This window comes from Micropterus dolomieu, linkage group LG18 (assembly GCF_021292245.1).
Source record: "Micropterus dolomieu isolate WLL.071019.BEF.003 ecotype Adirondacks linkage group LG18, ASM2129224v1, whole genome shotgun sequence".
Lineage (NCBI taxonomy): Eukaryota > Metazoa > Chordata > Actinopteri > Centrarchiformes > Centrarchidae > Micropterus > Micropterus dolomieu.
In genome coordinates, this window is record NC_060167.1 from 20,355,605 (window position 1) to 20,374,317 (window position 18,713).

Genomic DNA, 18,713 nt, shown 5'->3' on the forward strand with positions numbered 1-18,713 from the left:
ATGATACTGCTGGAAATTGCAGACAAGCACTGTGGTAGTTCAAATACAATAATCTTGTCCTGTACTGCAAAAAGAATTTGGTATGAATAACACTATTATCTAAATTGGTAACTTATTCTAATAACAATTTCTAAAGTGTCATTTTGTGTGATCCTTTCACATATTTGTTTTTAAAAAACACATAAAAGTATTGGATTTTAACATTCAGTAATGTTATATTATAACAGTGTCATCAACAAATGTATCATTAACAACAGCAGGGCCCTTCAAAATAATAAAACAAATCCTAAACATAAGACATATTTATTTCAGTGACTTATAGTCTTAAGATATACATATACATGTGCACATGAAGAAAGGTGGCATTACACATTTTACTACTTTATATACTGCATTGTACATGATACAGCTTGATGCAAAAACAGTGTTACAAAAAGTACAAAAAGCCAATCTAATACATGGTTTAAGTATTCATACATGATTTCAAGCAAGCTGTATATTCTACTTTAATCAAGCTACAACTGACACACTTTATGTTGGTGGCTCTAAATGCCAAAACAAGGTAGCTGCTTGAAAACACTTAATAGCGTGAGACGTTCCAGCTCAGTACCAGATGATGTTATAGCTGTATGATGAAAACATTGGAATCTCTAAAAGTATTTTTCTTTCTCTTTATCCTTTTTAGACATCATTAACGCTAAGCCCTTTCAACTGCATCCCACAGTCTTAAACAGTGACTGGAGTTTGCTCAACTGTTTAAGCAATATAGCAACCACCAACCGGAGTTTCACATTATTTTCGTAATGGTTCAGTGGTTGTATAAAGACTGGCATGATAATTTCTCTTACACATAGAGAAGTGTGACAAAAATCTTTCCAAGCACAAAGTGTTTTCATATCAATAACTTATATACTGTCCACAAGTGAATGCACAAGATTCACCTGTAACAGTAATAGTTTTAGGCCTTGCTGAGCAGTGGCACACGCATTTGTCGATATGAAACACTGAAGTCCGGTTTGCAGTTTTTAGCTTTAACGTCCCTTTAGGAAGCTGTCTAACAAACGGTTTCCCCTGTCAGAAAGCCAGTACCCTGCCATGGCTGCCACTGCGCCCATGAATACAGATGTGTAGACCAAATCTCCCTTAGCAGCCATCGTGGCAAGAGCACAAAGCACCACCCCAAACAACATCTGCTGCAGCACCTCCACCTCGTCATCCTTGATATCCTCGAAGAGACCTTTCTCCTTGACACCTGCACAAGGAGACGGACATGTGAAAGTCTGCGGTGAGGTCACGTGATTATACGTACAAACCTCCTTCTGTGTGTGTGATGAGACTCACTAGGCAGCTGCTTCTTCACACAAACACCGTCTTTGTGGAAGAATCCTTTAGCACAGTCACAGCGGAACGAGCCTTCTGTGTTTGCACAAATCTCATCCAGGCCGTGACAGGCGAGTACTCTGTCACTACATTCATCTATATCTGAGCAAAAGAAAGAGAGGCAAAGGATATCATCTCATCAAAGTCTTTAATGGATACATGAAATAATATTCAAAATATTCTCTTTTACACAATTACCCAAACACTTGGACCCCATCAGCGTGTACCCAGAGGCACATTTCCTGCAGCGAGCTGGTCCCCTGCCCATACAGCCCGCACAGGCCGGATCACAGTCTGAGAAAAGAGTGAAGAGTGAAATTTCTTCACTTACAGACGCACTCATTTGCTGTAAACACTGTATATGACACAATCCAAACACAATCAGTTTGGATCAGAGAGGGGGTAATATTTAATATTAGCTGGACATTTGTTTTTAGATGTGTGTGATTTACTGTCTCCTTTCTCATAATGTCAAACTAACTAAACCAAAAACTAACTAACTAGCTGACTTTGCGAGCATTTTCATGGCTGCTTAAGTGCTTCATTGGTTGTTATGAGTTTACACAGTGGTGCTTTAGGTGTATACACAGTATATGGATGATTAATATGATCTGCACTGAATGGTGTAGTTTTATAAAGAAAGTTAGCCTCAGCTAACCTGGGATAAAAGAAAAAGTTTGTTTCTTTTTTTACCAACTGAGTGGAGGTCACACGCCATTTTAATTATTTAACTAACAATATTATTTATTGATATATATTTTTGACTTTTTACCTCCTTTTGTCAGTTTTGGGGCATAATTTTCCAGAATTAATGCTGAAACTATTAGTAGTCAATCAATGAGTAGATCAATAATAAATTAATAGAAAACTATTTTAACAACTGATTAACTGACTTTTAAAAGCCATTTATTAGATAAAAACTGCACTGCAAATTGAAAATCAGCTGTCTGGCTAAAAACAATTTATTTGAAGACTTCACCCTAACTGTCTGACTATCCCATTCTACATGTCCAGACAAACAAAGAAGGCTCAACATCAGTCACTTCCGGTCTCCAAATGCAAGCAAACCTTTTCCCTGCACTCCTGGCAGAATCTCACTAGCTCCCCCCTGTGACGGTTACCTTATCAAGCTGGGACCCACTGCTTATCTTGATGGCCTTTCAAAATCAAAAAGACACTCTCCTGAAGCGCTGCCCATACATGTTGTGATTAGTGAAAGACCAAATAGTGTTATCAACCTGCACAGCAACCCCACAAATCTGTTATCTATTACCTGCCAGCCACAAACCTTAAGCCCTATAAACTCACACGCAGGATCTATAATTTAATTCCTGTCAAGACTACTCTTTCTTCTGGCTAAAGCATACGCCTATCTGTGAGACTGGTTCTCCTAAATGTAAGATAGGGGGCTTATTTTTAATGGCCTTATTTCCTCTACTAATTGGTACTTTTTATTTTTAATTGAGACTTGGCTATCACCTGGCGACAGTAGCCAGTAGCTTGAGCTATGCCCCCCATCTATGAATATTTGAGCTCCCCCAGTGGAGCTAATGTTTTACTCAATAGTTCCAATAATGCCTGTCAAACTACCCTAGATGCCACTATTCCCATTAAACTCAGAATTTCTCCTTGGATTGAGTCTTAAAAGATAGTGTAAAAGAAGAAGAAAAAGAAAACTGAACTAATTCTCTAAACCTAATCACCACTAACCAGCTTAATCCTATAAACCATTAATACACTTATCTACCCTGTTCCCCCAGCCTCTTCATCTGCTGACTGTTATTTTTTTTTCTCTTTAGTAAGCAAAAAGCCACTGACATCAGGGTTAACATTGCACCTACTACCACTGTTGTTGTCAATATTTCTAATCACCCTGCCTGTCCTGAGATCATCGATACTGTCTCACATGCATTCCTCTTCAAGCTCTCTTGACATCTTACCCACTTCACTCCTAAAGGGGGTTATAGGTACAATCTGCCCTAGCTTACTTCACACGATTAGTGCCTGTGGCACCCCACTCAACTAATGTGCTGGATGCCACAGGGGTCTATTCTTGGTCCCATTTTGTTTTCCCTTCATATGCTTCCATTAGGAAACATTATCAGTCATTTTAATTGGGTCTCCTATCACTGCAACACTGACACTACGCAATTCTACTTGTCCTTTAGGGCAGATAACATTAGCTATCTGGGCATTTTAATGGAATGCTTAACTGCTATTGAGAACTTTCTGCACTCAGACAAGACAGAAGTAATAATCTGTGGCCCTGAAAGCAACAGTTTATTGGTCCACTGGCAACCAATATAAAGCCTTCAGCCAGAAATCTAGGTGTCACATTTGATTCACAACTGAACTGAACCACATCTCAACAATCTCATTAAATCCTGTTACTTCTTCCTAATAAATATTACCAAAATTAAATCAGCTATTTCTTTCCCCGACTTAGAAAGGTTTGTCTTTTCATGCCTGGACTATTGCAATGCTTTGTTACATATCTTAGTCAATCCTCAGTGGCTTGGTGTCAACTAGTGCAGAATGCTGCTGCTTGAATTTTAACTAAGACAAACCGGAGGTCTCACCCCTACTCTTGCCTCCCTTAACTGGTTGCCAGCTAAATTCAGGATTGATTTTAACATTATTTTAATGACTTTCAAGGCCTAACATGGTCTGGCCCCCAGCTATATTAGGTAGCTTTTGACTCCTTATGTTCCAAGTCGTGACTTGAGAACCTCTAGCCTACCCTTGCTAGTTGTCTCTAGGTCAAGGCTGGTGACTAAGGATGACTGGGTTTTTGCCATCAGGACCCCTAGACTCTGGAATTCTTTACCTGAGGAGATCCCACTTGCCAGTACATTACCTGTTTTTAAATCACTGCTTAAAACATATCTTTATAGGAACGTTTTCTCTTTGATGCTTAATTTATAACTTTGGTGTGGTTGTGGTGTTTTGTGTTATTTTATTCTCATATTGTAACTTTATTTTGTATGGTTATGTATCTTTTTTTATTCTAACGTATTCTGTGAAGCGCTTTGAAACCTTGTTTAGATTAAGGGCTATAAAAATAAAGTTATTATTACTATAATCATCTGGGAAATTATGATTGTTAGTTCTCACTATTTTCTGACAGGTTTATTTTATTACTCATTTCGTTTTTATTTAATTTCTATTTCTATAGATGTAGCCTAAATATTGTGTCTTTTACATTAAGTCTAAACCACTGACCTCTGCATTCAAAGGAACCCTCTGTATTGAAGCAGTAACTGTTTGTAGGACAGATGCCCAGCTCTGTGCCACACTCATCAATGTCTAAAACAGATCAAAACATATATACATTCAGTCATTATTCATATTGTCTTATGCCAAACTGGACATGTACATGATGGTGTCCAGACTTGTACACAAATCTCTGTAATACAGTACCTACACAGGAGTTGTTATGGAGGGTCCATCCTGCTCTACATTCCTCACACTGGTCCTTTTCTGGGCCTGAACACTTACTGCAGGCATCTGGACAGCTGTGAACCCGAACAGCCAACAGACAACACAGCCAAGCAGCCTGCAGCAGGTTTCTGTGAGCCATCCTTACTCTCATCTATCCCATCAGGTCAGGAAGATAAAGTTGTTCAAAATATCACATCTATGCTTGTTAAATGATGCTTGCAAGTTGGGATCAAAAGAACTAGGAACTGCTAACAAAATAAAGTATATGAGGGATAAAAAAAAAATTCACAAAAATAAAGATATATATTTTAGATTATATAATGTCACCCATTAAAATAATGTATGAATAAACAGTTTATTATTATTTTGGTAAAGAAGTCTGACTGTGTGTGGCACTCTAGTGGTGGAAAGTGACATACATTTCTCAAGTACTGTACATAAGTACCATTTTCAGTACTACTTTAATTTAGCATTTTCATTTTGTGCAACTTTATACATCTGCTTCACTGCATGTAAGAAGCAACTATTACCTGACAGCCACTGTTACTTTTCCAGATTAAATTTTACATACAAAAATACTGTTTCATTAGAAACCGCGTTTGATCAATTGAAACTGAACAGAAGCAGAAAATATAAAAGTTGCAGAATATATGCCAGTGTCACAGAATCTTCATTAAGATATATGAATCATGCTGTAGCAACACAATGAGCTATACATATTTATTAATATTTCAGGTACTGTCACAAGCAGGCTCTATTCCATTAAATAATTACCTGAAGAACTGCGTCACATTCCAGCTTTCGTATTATAATTTAACGTCACGTTCTGACAAATCAGATCAACTCACTGTAAAACTGTTAACACACCAGGCATTTAAGTGGACATAAAAACAAAATCTTAAAGTTAAGGGGGTAACTTTTACCTCCTTCAGCTCGTACGCCGACTGAGTCTGGACTATGTCGTCTTTGGTAAAGTTTTTAAATGCACAGAACTCGGCCGAGAAGCGCTTGACACACTTCCAGATCTCCTTTGTGTTGGACAAATGAACCAAACATTCTGAGCGGGCGGAACCTGCGTCAGACTCACAACACCGCCCCTCCAGAATGTAACGACATTCTGAACAAGCGCTTCTCTGTGTCCTTAACCTGACACTGGCCAATCACAATCCGAGATCCACCATGAGCAAATATATTTATAGACAAGTGTTATCTACAGACTCACAGTACATAGATATAATTAGCCTGTAGATTTTTTGGTTAAGCACTTTACAGCACAAATAGGTCTGGTTATATTCTATTTTGTTATGGTCAAAAAATCTCATGAAAAGATACAAGCAAACCATGAATTAATCCTAAAAAAAAGATTTGTCTTTGTAGACAAAGCCTGATATAATGTATTTCTCAGTGCCATAGACCTCCACATTTAAAACACATCTACATTGTTGTACATTGTGACATTTTCCTTCATACAGATTAACATAGGCATGTCCTGCTGTCTAAGATATTCACAAACAATATGTGGCTGAAAATAGTCCTCAACAAATACACTATTTACTGCTATTTGAATAATGGTTGCTAAAAAGCACCGCCTCCTTAAATAATTAGGACATTATTTAACATCTTTAGTAAAAAATAAAGGGTTTGGAGCTGAAAACTCCAGATAGGGAAGTGAAGTCGGAAAGTACTGTGAAAGTGTTGATTTTGGTCATTAAGAACAATAGTCTATAGATAATCGTGTCCTCTGTTCATCTCATCCACAATTTGGATAAACATGTTCTTCATATGCACAGAGGTACAAAAATGATCAGCATGACATTTATGGGTGATTTAAAAGCGCAGTCTACAAGTTCTTCTAAACTCCTACATATTTACAGTCTGATCCCTCTTTAGGCTTTGATCTCCACTCATCTGAGGCACTCCATTTCCACCCTGTCCATGTCCTTCTACATAATCCCCTGCTTGTCCCTCCCACAGAGAGTTCAGTCAACAGAGCCTGCGCCTGAGAGGGAAGCTGGAGCAGGGGCAGCCCCTGAAGAAGCTCTGGTAGACTCCTGTCACTGCGTGGATGGGAATCAAATTTCACCAGAAGAAAACGTTCTCCAGCACTTCCCAGCTGTTTGTCCGCTTGGATGAGGCACAGGGAGGCCGTGAACACATCAGAGTAAGGGGACAATATCTGAGGGAGACCCTCGTCATCCCCCGTCATCATTATAACCTCTTTGCGAGTCCACTCCTCTGCCCTCTCCAAAGCCTTGCGAGTCAAGACGAGCACAACTCGGCCACCATGGCTTTTCAGCTCCAGCAGCTGGGAGTGCAGCCATGGCAGAGGCCCCAGAGAGCATTGCTCCTTCCTGCTCCATTGGTCCACAGATACACTGAAGCCCTGGTTGCAGAGCCAAGAGCCAAGCCGACATACTAACTCCGAAACACTATCATCCGCATCTGGGGGGCTCAGCAACACCACATGACGCTTTCTGCCAACTTTAGAGAGGAAAAACAAGGGGACAGATGTCAAAGATTTGACTTGTTCCATCAAAACTTCACGAAGTTTATATTACAAGTAGAAAACACTTACTCTCTACAAATCTGCCATGATGCCAGCTCCACACCCATTCTATAAAAATCATAAAATTAAGAGTAAATATAACAGAAATACATCAAATAAATCATTTCAGTAGCACAAATAATTGATTTCCTAAACTGTATGTGGGTAAAATAGACAGTCTTTTCTGAAAAATTCCCAGATCTAGTAAACAAGATCTGGTCTTTGAGGCAAATAAAAGGAGCCTTTGTTGGAAGTGCCTGAGGAAATTCACCAGACAAGTTGGGCAATTTCATCATGGGCTTGTTACAAATTCCAGAGCAGAGAAATTAGGCACCACTCTGTTTTCTTCATTTACGGTATGTTTCTCCTCTACCATATTTCACACACTTAAGAATTTAACACACACAAGAAACAATTAAAACAACTTACTCTTGACAAAGTCATGAAGGATATGGAATATGAGCATAGTCAAGCAAATCAGCAGCATAGCACCAACAACCACGAGACTCCAGCGCCACCTGACAGCTGCAAATAGTACAAAACAAAACGCCATTTATTAAAACCTTAAGAAACAGGTGCTGTATTTTAGCAAAACATATCATGTCAAAATATGTAAATATGTCATGCTCCAACCTGCATCATTTATTATTATAAACTGTGTCAGACTCACTGTTATTAAAGCAAAATGGACCCAGCTCATGTCCCATCCCCTTTACGTTCACCTGCACAAATGGATAAACATAAATGAGTTATTAAAATTCAATAACTAAGTACATGATTCACAGGAGGACAGTTGCAAATACTTTACCAGCACACATGGTGAGCGCTGAAGGTTGATGTCTTCAAACACCCCTGTTGTCTCCTGAAGAGGACACATAATAAATCTTGGGTCAGCCTTTACATACTCATGCTGTGAAGCCAGGCATGATTCAAACCCAGAGAACTTCCAAAAGTTTCCAATGATACAATGATGTGTATACCAGTTTGCACAAGACCTCTAGCATATTTATTTGATCGAATGGTGCAGCCATATAGATATTTTACTCAGTGTAAACATTACATAGCTTGAAACAAGCTGATGGCCAATATATATGTGATGCTGTCAGACTGTGGAATAATAACACTAAAGTGGAAATAAATGGGGAGATTTGATGTTAAGGACTTTTCTTACCCACTGTCCCTTGCTGTTTTTTCTCCATTTGCCATTTGCCAGCGGTTGTCTAAAGCCCTTGATCTCCCTGCAGCTGGTATCTTTGTGACAGGGCCACACGTCACCCTCCAGCCTGCAGGGGGCCGACAGGTTCCACAACAGCATTGTGTGGTGGTTGTTCATTTCACCCTGGCCTACTGACACTGACACATTCTGCCATAAGTTCTCTTTGAAGAGAAGATCTGTAATGGACACATAGGAAACATCAGCATGCCGATTAGCAACTGCCCACCCTTTATGCTGTAAACTGAGAGCAGAAAGAAAGTGATGACAACTAAAAAAGACAACTTCTCACCACTGTTATAGAAGGGGCAGCTTTGAGAGCGTCTAGACCTCTGATCATTCTCTTCCCATACCTAAAAACACACACATGTCTGTCATATAGGTCTGTATAGACACAGCATTGATAATATGTTAGCCCTAAGCAATTATGCTGTGTAAGTGCTGGTACCTGGAAACACATGCAGGGGGTCACAGAATACAGAGGAATAGCTGCCATTTTCCAATTCTAAAAAGTAACATTTAACACATCATGACTTTCATGAGAGCGAGAAAAGCAGTGGAGACTAACATTTACAAGAACTGTAGGTACTTGTTAAATATTACAGTTTGGCTGAGACATTACACACATATACACATAATACACCCACAGTGACTGAAATAGGACAACAACACTTAGATCAACAAAATGTTGACAGTCTTTCAACCAAATGATCTATCAGTGATCGAGGCAATATTTGCAGCCTATTGCAAAGACGGCCTACAGAGCGCAGTTATTCTATCTAAGTCTGTACCGAAACTACCTTTAAAAATCTACCTTTTCATTAAGAAGTTACTCACTGTTGCTGCCTGTTACAGGTCCCTTTTATAGACTCTTTATTGCATTTGTATTTTTGTATCTTTGTTCATTCAAATTTGTAACCACATGTTGTAATGAACAACTTTGCTTTATCTTTGCCAATGAGAATTTGTTCTCAATCGGCCTACCTGTTTAAATAAAAGTTAAATAAATTTAACAAAACAAAAAACAACAGCATGATTACATTGTTGAATGTATGAAATCAAAGTGATGGAAATGTACCTTATGCTTAGTTGGCATTCACATTGTATGAGTTTTTATGGGACCAACCTTTACTTGTTCGTGGCAACCACAGGTTTGTGGTAAAAAAAAAAAAAAGTTTCTTTTAAAAAGGTCACTGAAAAAAGAGTGACATGGAGAAAAAATCTTACGATTGTCACAGAAAAAACACATCAGAATGCAAATCAAAATCTAAATAAAATAAAATGTTTTTTAATGCCTGTGTTTGAACTTTTTTCAGGGCCAATACATTTTCCAATACAAATTTTTCAATCCTAATTTTTCGTTTTTCAGTTCCGGTTTTGTTTTCAATGCCAGATCTTTATTTTTTTGATGCCAAAATATAATGTTACTGTTCCAGCCCCACAGCTGGGGAACAGGGAGTGCAGGGTAAGCTGTGTGTCCAGCGTGTATGCATGAGTAGTGTTTTTGCATAGTACTGTTTTAAAAAAGACAAAGTTTTACTATATAGATGTATGCAACATTTTTAATAAAGTACTAGTAGAGTCTCAATTTTATGTAAGATGCATAGAATAGTGCAATGGTATTGTGTCCTGGGTATGCCAGTAGTATAAACTTAATAAGGGAACAATAAACGGGACGATAAGTCCAATCTTCTAAATTTAAACATTGTGATTCATTTCATTGTAACACACCACACAAAATAAAACCATCTCTCTCCCTCTTAACACCTCTTAAACAAAGAAGAGTGAAATCTCACTCTAATGTCCCTCCTGGCTCCCTTACAGTCAAGATAGCAGCAAAAATTAAAACAATCATTAGTTGCAGCCCTACTTGTTTCTCTGAAAACATTTAAATATAAAACATAATCAGCTTATGAAATATGATGCACTGCTATATGAAACTACCCAACATCATATTGCTCCACCTCCAGCAGCTACAACATAATATGCTGCTTATATATTAATGCATAATTAATAATAATGCAATAAGTAAAATATAATATGTAAACATGTAAAAGGGACATTCTGCATTGTGAGTACTTTTACTTTTTATAATTTAAGTACATTTAGCTGATAATACACACATATGGTATTATCAGCTAAATGTACTTTAACTTCGAGAATTTAGATTCAAGGATCTGAATACTTTCTTCAAAAATAAACACAAAACAATGTCAAAACAAAAAAACACAACTGCAACTGCCACTAAAATTAGGCACTGACACTGACCTGACATCTCCCATTCCGTTCATACTGGACACACACAGAGGGAAGGCTCTCATTGCTGCCAGCAAACTGCAGCTCCACCTGATTCATTTCTCGGTTAATTACAATGCTGAGTCCGGGCACTGAAAGGAGGGGAAAGAAAATTTGGTTTATTTCTCCATACAGATGCAAAACGGCCCAAGGAAAACCAATACATGTGTTATGTGTTTGTTTTGTTTACCACGACATTCTTCAACACGCTCCTGCAGCTCCCGGGAGCACACTGAAGACAGGATAATACAAATGTGTCAACCACTGCTCCAATACTGTAAAGTATCACTTGGTTCAACAGGTGCTTTGTAGTTAAAACTCTTAAAGACCAAATTTTACCTTCATCCTGAGAAGGAGCAACAACTTCTCGAGGTAGACTTGATTTAGAAGAATAAACAAACACCTTACTGCCGAAGGAAACCCCAACTGGCTTAGTAATCACAATGGAAAGCTATAGAAGTCACACACACACACACACACACACACACACACACACACACACACACACACACACACACACACACACAGAGTTTATAAGACAAGGTGCCTGGAAGTGAGCATACAATATATCCCTATTGACAGTACAGAGTTTATATTCCAGTCTAAATTAGTCCACAGTACCTTTGCCCGGTTTTGCTGAGTGAGAGCTGTATGGGCAACCGTAAACTCAATCTTCTTGCACGTGGGCATGGTAGATGTTGCCTTGTAACACACTGTCACAGACGCTGTTGCAATGGAGAAAGTACAAGGGGCGAGGCTCAGAATCAATTGGAACAGTAATGTAAAATGTAGCATAGAGAGCAGTATTTAAAACTCACTTCCAAGACCCACACTTAAAATACCATACCAGTCTTTTTCATGTTTTAATCCTTTAGCTATAAACTGGCTATACTTAACATGTTGTACATACTGTATGTGCATGTTTTGTATTGCTAATTGTTTTTTGAAAGCATACCATAGGTTTTTTACTGCCTCTGGTTTTCATTTACTCCATTAGTTTCAAATCAATCACGAAAAATATTCTAGCAAGGTCATTTGCATTCATCGTTTTTCTGGGTTCATTGATCAATGAAGACAGTAAAGTTAAACATCTTATTTCCGCGGTGGCCTGTACATTCCATCTTTGTTGTGCTTTTGCTATGTGACAATAATACAACTTTGACACAAAATTTAAGGTAAGTAATTGTTCACTATTATTTACACCATTATTTAATAACTATTATAAGCAAGTTGAAGTTGATTTTCTTAAAGCATTACTGTAATTTAATGAAACCAACAGCTGCCTGGATGGTAGGAAATTACTTTTAGTCAGCAGCAACTTAAAGCCTAATTAATGGATTTACTAAACAACCGGTATGTTCCTTTCAATGACAAGTAATAACATGACAGTGGGCTGCATGCAGCCTTTGTTTATACCTTTTGGATTAATTGTCTCGGCACTAGAATCTTCCTCATCAAGCCCAGAGTGACCTTCATCCTCCATGTCTATATCTGGTAGGATGTCAGTCACCAGGCATAAAGTACACGGCCGGCTGTCCTTGCAGCAGAGCTTGAAATATGCTGTCAGGTTTTGGACATCCACAGAATTATTCTCTGCTTCAGCGAGAGGCACCTCATCCTTAATGGTGCAATCCAATAGACCCTAAAAAGAGGTAAAAATTGGCATAACATTTTTACTGAATGCATCAGCATGGTAAATATTTGCTGTCCAGAAGCCTATGTCAATGTGCATATAATACAGCAGCCTTATAGTCTGACATGCTGGCAGATGGCTATAACTCTTTTTCTGCTTTTAACTATGTTTGTGAACAAAACACTTAATCAGTGAAAAGGGAAATTAAAATGTCAGAACAGGCTACCCCAGTACTAAAAGGATATTAAAAGTGTAATCTGTCAACAAAAACTGTATATACTGTACTGCAGCACAGGAAATCTGTCTTCTTCAGTGTATCCAAGCAGTGTACCCTACAGTACCTGTGAGCAAATGACTTCATGGCTGTCATATCCAGAAATCTCCAAAACACAGGCTGACATATGTAGAGTCAGTAAAATGCACCAAATGGACCATCCAAGAAGAAACATTTTACTTGAAGACAGATTTGAGTCCTACAGCATTTTTCTCCAAATATCTTTCTCCAGGAGCGACACGAACACCTTGTCAAACAAGTCCAGTCTCTTCCTCCGCATCATCACTGTCAGTTAGAAATTAACTTGATATCCTGGCTGAAACTGCACACTGGCATGGAAGGCAGTCAGTCGAAACAAACTGTTAGAGCATAGCTGAGATCCTTGGTTATGGCCTGGGGAAGAAGGGACGCAAATTAATGCTGGTATAGGTGTTTTCTTTGTGTGTTCCATATGAATTAAACTGGCTCCAACTTCAAGTTCACAAAACCCTTAATAGACATAAAATCAGGGAACACCTTCAAGCATTAAACAAGCAAACAATGCTACTACAGAAGATAAAACAAGATAATATTAATGTAACATTAGAAATAATATCAAATTACACTAGTAATCTCATAGAAAGATAAAATAGTTTACTTACTGCTTCGTAATCCACTGGTAGAAATGTGCTGCCTCTCCACAGCTAGTGGCACACCTTATCAAAGTTGCCTAGAAGTGTTGGAGTCATGTGAAAACTGAACCTTATAACGTCACTGATCTGACTCAAGAGACATTTCTCCCTCCCTCCCGCTCTCTCGCTCTCCCTCTCTCTTTCTCTTTCTCTGTCTCTCTCTCTCTCTCTTTTAAAAATGCACATATTCCTAAAACTTCCTGATCTGAATTCCTCATTACAGTGTAACCAGCAAGACCTCGATGGATCAAAGTCCACTACTGTTTTTTTAATCAAACTTTCACACTAGATTAAGCACCTTTATACACAGAGCTGCATTTTAAACATGATCTGTGTCTTGTTATGGGGATTTGGCAGTTTTAAGTAAACTGTGTCTTGACAAACATGTTTATCGCCTCATGAGAATCCACACACCTGCACTAATTATCCAGTTCACTGAGAAAGGACAATCACATGTAACACAATGACACACAGCTCACACAGCAGCTCCAACTGGTTTGACCACATAATGCTGAACTAAATTCAAAACCCTTGACTGTCTATCGCTCTATGGAAATGTGTTCCACCCAGAAAAAAACAACAACAACCACCTATTGAGTAATCGATGTGGGGTAGTCACTTTGTTACAGCAAAGGTGAACAGTAATATTTACTTAAGCTCTGTCTACAGCGAGGTTGAGCACTGGCACCGTGCCTCACACTCACAACCTTTCTTTTGTTTAAGGATTTATACATTTACACTGCAATACTTCAGAGTGAAAAGTTCCATTTCACAACATTTAACTGATTGCTGTAGTTAATCATTTCCAGTTAACAAGCAGTAAGTGAAGCAGAACTAGCACCACCTAATCGATCAAGCTCTGTTGCTCACTGTCCCTACCATGCATCAACTTTACCACTAATATTCTCTATTTTTATTTTCATTTTTATTGTCCTGTTTTTTTATATTGTGCTATTCCCAGTAAAAGATTTCCATAGCCTACTTTTTGCTTTTCCTTGAAGTTGCTTCTATTGACTGTATCTGTGTTAACTTTCATACCAAGTCTCTCACGTCAACAAGTAAAAAGAATACATTTGAAGCTTGTGACTTCTGTACAAGTACTATTGACATTAGACATACCAAGCCTGTCTCATGTCAACAAATTAAAAAACAAGCAGCGTAATATTCCTCTGCTTTCACTTTTGGTTTTCATCGTGGTTAAACAGATATATGTAGAGTTTCAGGGTTTTTTGATCTACACAGTATTAAGATGATTAGCAGTAGTGGAGGCTATGTCAGCAAGAGTTATAGGGACCCTTGCTTATCAAAAAAGTCCACTATATGGTTGCCGACTGGATGATTATTATTTATGACACTAGATTCAATGTACAATGTTGCCAGTATGGATTTATTTTAAACTCATGTCGTGTCCAATACACAAGTACATTCATAGGTATAAATATAAAAGGAAATACAATAACCCCACTTTCATTCCTCCTACCACATTGCACGTTGCACAGTCAAAAAACTGTTTGCTCCCATCTCTGGGTCGGCAACACTACGGTTGGACCTTGATTAAATTAACTCTGGCGCAGCCAAATTGACAGCGCCATGGCTACCCCTGGTGGCGTGAGGTTTAACAACAATAAATAATAAACATTAAACCAAATGGCTCTCACAAGAGTGTAGGACTTTGAATTTAAACCATGGCAGTAAACTTTAGGGCCAGCTCTGCTGCTAAAAGGCTCTTACAAAGCCTGTAGCAATGATAATGCAGTGTCTGACTAGAAGTTATTATACATTATGTGTCTCTTTCAGTAGATAAATCACATAATAACTAATTCATATGAATAATAAAGGCATAGAATGTATGACTATTGTTAAAACCTGTGCGTTCAGGTAATTTTGAAAGGTAAGTTCATGTCATACACAGTTGTTGTGGTGTTGCAAATGCCACAGTCATTTTTTGATGTACTACTTTTTAGTTAAATTTTTTTAGAATGACATTCTTAAGATTAAAGAATTATTCCAAACAATTAAAACAGTGATACCATATGAACTATCCTTTTAGCAAATATTAATGTATGAAGTTCATAAAACACAACCCAAGAATTATGAAACCATTTATTTGTTGATGTTAGTTGATGTTCGCAAAAATCAGTGTTTGCTTTATTTGAAGTGATTCATGTTTCCCAGTTAAAGTTGTATAACCATGAAATCATTCAGGTGTCTCAGGGCAGACTCAGCAGACATGAGCCAGCAGTCCAGTGTCAGGGCAGAGACAATACTGTAGTCAACAGCAATGGATCTACAAAAGATATAAATGTTCATATAAAAAAATTATAGTACTCCCAAACAGCGCTCTTTTTATACCAACTAATAATACAGAAGAAAATGTACCTGGTAGCATCAATCTCCTGGTCTTTGATCTTAAGTTTTGTTGAAGGAGTTTGCTGCATCTCCTCATAAACTGCTGGCTTTAAACACACAGAGAATAAACAATAAAGCAATGGCACTGAAAAGCTGGCACTCCATGAGACACAGCACAACATATTTGTGTCTTTTAATGATTTACCTCCACTTTTGGATGCAAACACTTATTCAATATATTGTTGACCTGATATTAAACCACACAAGCAAATCCAGCCTTTTTACCCACCTAAAATTCCTGAAACGTTGTTGTCCGATGGCTGCTGTCTTAAAACAGGCCAGATGAATTCTTTGTCACCTCACTTATGAATCAAGATGACCATGCGTGTGTCTCCAGCTGCAACATCTACTTCCTTGTCCCGCCTAATCACTGTCAAACTAGGAAAAAGAGCATCTCCTATAAGCTTTCTTTTGGACTCTTTTTAAAAGCCCTGCACACACACACAGGTCATTTCACTTATCTTGACTGATTACACCCTGTACTCAGGCTTAAGAGCTACAAGACTGTACGTAAGGTCACCAGAGTCAATTGTCCCACCGTGTAAAACTGTAGCTAAAAGGGGAGTGAGGAAGATGCCAATCAAACATTGTCTGCACACTCCTGAGAAGAGCTCATCCAAAATAACCTGGAATCACCTGGGTGGATGGACCATAGGTGTGCAGGGCCATTAATGTAAGCATCACCTGTAAATTGCAATTTACATTATATTAGTGAACTAATGGCAAATTCAACATCTTGAATATCATCAGTGATGTGCGGTGTTTGGAGCTGCCCCTCCCCTCCTCTTTTTATTCAGACATGACAGTATAGGGAGCCCTTGTTTTAAGGGAAAAGTTCAACATTTTAGGCATTCTGGCAGAAGAAGTGAAGTGTAAAAACAACAACTCACCCACATAACACAGCAAAGTAAACTAAGATGGATGAATGCTGGTGCGAGGTAGGGCTGTCCCAAATACCATTGTTGGTGCTTCGATGCTTAAGTGAGAATTGCCAGTGAATATTCAAATCAATATGTAATTTGTTAAGCTACTAATAGTTTAACAAATTACATATTATTTATACTTTTTCTTATTCAATGTTTAAGTCACTGAATCTCGTGACATGAACACAGAGTCATGTTACGTAACAAGTTGCTGTCAACTCGAGTATCGTTCACTTCACCTGTCTCTCCTCTGCTCCACTCTGTGTGCCAAGTGTATTTCCCAAAATGTCAAACTATTCCCTTAAGCTCTGATGAGATCTTAGGCCACAGATGAAAACTACTCTTCACGCATAAACAGTGTCCATGTGCATTCTGTACACAGCTGAGTATCATCATAGCATAATTCCTGCCATTACAATGCACCTTACAACTGTGATGAGGTCCTGTCCAGTGTGCTGTGTCAACGTCTGTCCCTCTCCTACAGTGATTCTCTGGGTGTCAATCTCAACATGCATGTCAGCTTTGAAGTCGATTACAATCCTGAAGCCTCCATAAGCTACTGAATCAAGCTCACCATTCACAGACAGCTCTAGTACAAAAGAGATCAAACACAATGCAACACCACACTTCAGTCTAGAGTCACACAGCAATTGAGCAAAAGGCGACTAAAAGATGTTTATTTACTAGGCTGTTTAAGGAACAGAGGGGAAATATGATGGCACAAAGAGGAACATTACTGACACTTGCTGGGATGGTGAAGTAGTTTAAGACGGACATCTCCAGTGACTCAAAGCATAATGGAAGTGATTGAGTCTCAGTTTTTAGGAAAAACCTGTGGTAAAGAGGACTGTCATGGGGCTACCCCATGCCTTCATTGAAGCCAGCAGTGTTGGTCTTGGCATGCTAAGCTAACCTTAGCTGAGCATTAGCATAGGACGGTTACCCTTAGCATATGGGCTAGCATCAATGGACACATGGCCTGTCATTTCATGTCAGTTCATTTAAGTACTGGTTGGAAGAGTTGAAATCATGGTTGGATAAATACAACACATACACAGTTCATTTCAAGTAATTTATTTTAGCTTATGGGATTTACCCAAGGTCATTCAAGTGTTTGTGTGTTTTATTCACCTGTTCTCATCCTCAAGCAGGGATTTGGGCCGAAGGGGCAAACAGGAAGTGATGGAGTGTGGAGTAATTTACTGGGAGAAGACCTGGAATGGTCCAAGTGTGAGCCAGTACAGAGGGGTGTACGGGAATATCTTAAAGTTGCTCTTTTGAGAAGCTTTTGTTTAGCCGGTAACATTTCATTTCTGGTTTTCTAGTTGATGTGTTGTGTGGTGATGTAGCCAGAGATGTGTTTGGTTGTTGAGATAACATAATGGTGTTTAATTGATTGTCAATTAACTTTGGTTTGTCTTGTAGGAGGGGCTTCTGGTATAAAGGAAGGAGGCAGAGGCTCCCCTGGGGAGAACAGCTTTGGCCTTATGTGTCAGGGCTGATATAGGTTTTGTTTTGTGTAATCTCAGTTTTTAATGATAATTTGAATAGTATATACTTAGTTTCCTTGTTGTTTGTTTTTGTTAATTTGTGATATATTTTTACAATACCTCACTTGCACAACTGCACTTTCCACGCATCTGGTATAAAAATAAATTGAAGCACCAGGTGAAGAACTCCATGTCCATGTCTCCTCCTTCTACCATGGGGCTAAACCTTACAAGGACCTTCAGAGGAACACAGAGGCTGTGTCCGAAATCACCCACTACTCACTATGTAGTGGACTATATAGTGAGCTCGCCATTTTGTAGTGCTGTCCGAATTATTATACCCTATATAGTCCACTCAATGTATCCCAGAATGCATTAATGAAAAGTAGCGTACAACCGATGGTCACCAACCAAGCCATATATACCATCATGCATTGCG

At 38.6% G+C, this 18,713-nt stretch overlaps 2 protein-coding genes and 1 long non-coding RNA gene across 6 annotated transcripts; all 3 read right to left on the bottom strand.

Moving 5' to 3' along the window:
* Positions 1-287: 287 nt before the first annotated feature.
* Positions 288-6,198, bottom strand: LOC123986747 (protein disulfide isomerase Creld1). Of its 3 annotated transcripts, none has more exons than XM_046075093.1 (6): positions 5,748-6,198; positions 4,801-4,974; positions 4,603-4,686; positions 1,579-1,674; positions 1,342-1,482; positions 288-1,252 (listed from the first exon to the last, which is right to left on the bottom strand). In XM_046075093.1, the coding sequence occupies exons 2-6, from the start codon at positions 4,970-4,972 to the stop codon at positions 1,032-1,034; spliced, it is 714 nt and encodes a 237-aa protein (XP_045931049.1). In that variant the 5' UTR covers positions 4,973-4,974; positions 5,748-6,198; the 3' UTR covers positions 288-1,031. The 3 variants fall into 3 exon arrangements, with proteins under 3 accessions (XP_045931049.1, XP_045931048.1, XP_045931047.1); XM_046075092.1 differs by having other exon boundaries at positions 4,801-4,972; positions 5,745-6,198; XM_046075091.1 differs by having other exon boundaries at positions 4,801-4,972; positions 5,596-6,198.
* il17rc (interleukin 17 receptor C) lies at positions 5,528-13,154 on the bottom strand. Its single transcript, XM_046075089.1, has 14 exons — positions 12,849-13,154; positions 12,291-12,516; positions 11,496-11,599; positions 11,214-11,325; positions 11,065-11,106; positions 10,848-10,966; positions 9,028-9,084; positions 8,872-8,932; positions 8,538-8,758; positions 8,175-8,228; positions 8,037-8,088; positions 7,796-7,891; positions 7,397-7,435; positions 5,528-7,302 (listed from the first exon to the last, which is right to left on the bottom strand). Exons 1-14 carry the CDS (start codon positions 12,954-12,956, stop codon positions 6,674-6,676), a joined length of 1,920 nt encoding a protein of 639 aa, XP_045931045.1. The 5' UTR covers positions 12,957-13,154; the 3' UTR covers positions 5,528-6,673.
* Positions 13,155-15,527: 2,373 nt separating this feature from the next.
* Positions 15,528-17,950, bottom strand: LOC123987454. 2 transcript variants are annotated; one of them, XR_006829134.1, is made up of 5 exons: positions 17,916-17,950; positions 17,213-17,373; positions 16,091-16,239; positions 15,832-15,908; positions 15,528-15,739 (listed from the first exon to the last, which is right to left on the bottom strand). It is a non-coding gene; the product is annotated as an uncharacterized LOC123987454 (long non-coding RNA). The 2 variants fall into 2 exon arrangements; XR_006829133.1 differs by having other exon boundaries at positions 15,529-15,739; positions 17,208-17,373.
* Positions 17,951-18,713: the final 763 nt, after the last annotated feature.